Genomic DNA, 2,921 nt, shown 5'->3' with positions numbered 1-2,921 from the left:
TGACTAAACCTAAACGATGAAAATGGTGTTTAGGGGAATATTTTAAATTCAGCAGCCTGATATTGTACACGCTGTGGGTCACTGTGGCAAAGACTGGTCTGAGCTAGTGCTATTAGTTATGCCTCAAACCTATATGTGAATGAATCCTATGAGAAGTTTGACAGAAAGACAGAGTTCAATGAACATAGCGTTTAAGACAGGAGAAGGACCTTAGGTCAAAACTGAAGGCTCAATGTTTTTTCCTATGGGTTTTTATCTTCAGAAATCTCCTGCACTTCCAGTATCTCCCAGCCTTTGTGGCCACTCCACCATGGCAAAGCATAGAACTACTAGACAAGAAAAAATGGATTATTATATTGAAGATATAAAGAGAAACAGAAAGGGAATAAAAGAACTTTAAAGGTAGACTTTATCACCTTCACACTATTGCAATCAGAATTATCAAATTTCATCTTGTTCCATGACTGGTATCACTCTCTCATACCTATGTGTGATTGCCTAGGCTCCTTTTAAGACTCTTTCTTCCAAAAGATAAGAATCCTACAAATATAAACATGTATAGGGGAGGGGCAGTTATTTGGCAGGACCATACCAGCCTAATTACAATCACTTTTTAGACAAAATGAAAATTACCCTACGTTACTTTCAGGGTACCATTTTAAAATATAATTAAACTCCATTTGAAAACTCAGAATGGGGGTGCCATGGACAACTAGGGACATTCACCTGAGTCCCTATTTGTGCCAGTTTCAACTACTCACCTGCACACATTGTTATGGTTAAATTATCATATAGTAGTCTATGTGGCCATTAAAGAAAATCAAAACCCAAAGGAAGAAACTTGTAAGAACAAATTTAGCAACTCACTGGTCACAAAGTAGTTCTAAAGTAATTTTGTCCCTCTCTTTACTTTTGGCAAAGATACAACAATTCTATTAATAATCATCCTTGAAAGAATCAAGCATGTATAAGTAAACCATATTACCTCTGTTCTCTATACTGTTCACTGGTAAAACCATCCAAGTAGCAAGGCACAAAAGATAAACAGATGAAGTCACATGGCTCTGGATAACCCGAGGCTCGTGCATTTCACCTAGGTGAAGCAAATTTTCTAAATCCAGGTGTCTTGAGTCAGTATCCAATTTTTATCTTAATTTTACAGATCACTAAAAGAAATCTATAGAAATATATGACAAAATATGACAGCGCACCAAAATGGCACCATCTCCTCTGAGGTTTCAGACTTCCTCCTGAATTGTTTTGCCAGGTCCCCTAGCTGGAAATTCTGGTTGTCCCTGCCCCTCAGCTTCCTCTTTCTTTTAGCCATGGGGGCCAATAGTGTCCTCCTGATCACCATCAGGCTGGAGGCATCTCTGCATGAGCCATTGTACTACCTGCTCAGCCTCCTCTCCCTGTTGGACATCATTGTCTGCCTCACCGTCATCCCCAAGGTGCTGGCCGTCTTTTGGTTTGACCTCAAGTCCATCAGCTTCTATGCCTGCTTCCTCCAGATGTACATCATGAACTGCTTCCTTTCCATGGAGTCCTGCACATTCATGGTCATGGCCTATGACCGCTATGTAGCCATCTGCCACCCATTGAGATACCCATCCATCATCACTGACCAATTTGTAGCCAAGGCTGCTGTCTTTATTTTGGCCAGGAATGGCATTTTAACAGTACCTATCCCCATTCTTTCATCCCGACTCCATTATTGTAGGACAAATGTCATTGAGAACTGCCTCTGCGCCAATATGTCTGTCTCCAGGCTCTCCTGTGATGATGTCACCATCAATCGCCTCTACCAGTTTGCCGTAGGATGGACCCTGCTAGGATCTGACCTCATCCTCATCTTTCTCTCCTATACCTTCATACTGCGAGCTGTGCTGAGACTCAAGGCAGAGGGTGCTGTGGCCAAGGCCCTGAGCACATGCGGTTCCCACTTCATCCTTATCCTCTTCTTCAGCACCATCCTTCTGGTCTTCGTGCTCACTCTTGTGGTGAAGAAGAAAGTCTCGCCTGATGTGCCAGTCTTGCTCAACATCCTCCACCATGTCATTTTCTCAGCCCTCAACCCCATTGTGTATGGGGTGCGAACCCAGGAGATCAAGCAAGGAATCCAGAGATTACTGAAGAAAGTGTGGTAATAAGGACAATTAGATCTCTGCATTCCTCACATAAAATGAGTTTTGAATCAATAATGGGTGAGTGGGCTTAATCATATCTATGAATTGCAATCTCAAAATAGGTAATTTGAATATTGTGTCTTCTTTAAAAACTTAAGCTTCACTGTTAAGTTTCCCTTTTCTCACTTCTCCTTTAGGAATATCTTTTGCCCCTTTTGCCTTTTCCCATACATATTATCCTATATTGACAAAATACTGAGATTCCTTGGGGGAGGTCCCAAAATGAGAAATTTATGTTCCTGAATATACAGCTGTTATTATGTCATGCCTTTACATTCTTAAATACACAACTGTGGCTATTTGGGGGTAGAGTTGTGTAACATGTAATGAATTCTTATTCTCATTTCTACAGAAGGGATCATATTGGAGAAAAAGATATAGCAGTGAAATTTCACTCCTGAATATGGAAGGTTGCTACTTCTCTCTAACTGGGTCTGAAGTTGGGTGATCATTCTAAATGAGCATTGCAAGAGGACAGGGTTTTTCTGTCCTGGATTTCTCATTTGTGCAACAATTATCAATGAGGTCGATTATAGTTAAGAGACTCTTAAATTCTCCTCCGCAATGGATTTGTGCTTTGCACATTTATCTTTTCAATCCAGAGTGTCACAGTTTAGTTCAATCTAGGGTGTGCAAAAATAGTTTAACTAATGAGTTAAAGATTTCAAAGACTGTGTATATGATCCAGTAATAATAATTTAAATATAAAAAATATAATATCTGAACATTTTTTTC

General features: G+C 40.1%; 1 protein-coding gene across 1 annotated transcript; it reads left to right on the top strand.

Moving 5' to 3' along the window:
* The first annotated feature begins 1,199 nt into the window (after positions 1–1,199).
* LOC132674266 (olfactory receptor 56A3) lies at positions 1,200–2,147 on the top strand. Its single transcript, XM_060626942.2, has one exon. The coding sequence runs from the start codon at positions 1,200–1,202 to the stop codon at positions 2,145–2,147; it is 948 nt and encodes a 315-aa protein (XP_060482925.1).
* Positions 2,148–2,921: the final 774 nt, after the last annotated feature.

This window comes from Panthera onca, chromosome D1, assembly GCF_046562875.1.
Source record: "Panthera onca isolate mPanOnc1 chromosome D1, mPanOnc1 haplotype 2, whole genome shotgun sequence".
Classification (NCBI taxonomy): Eukaryota; Metazoa; Chordata; class Mammalia; order Carnivora; family Felidae; genus Panthera; species Panthera onca.
The sequence above is the reverse complement of the archived record's forward strand: the minus strand, read 5'-3'. Positions and strand labels throughout refer to the sequence as shown.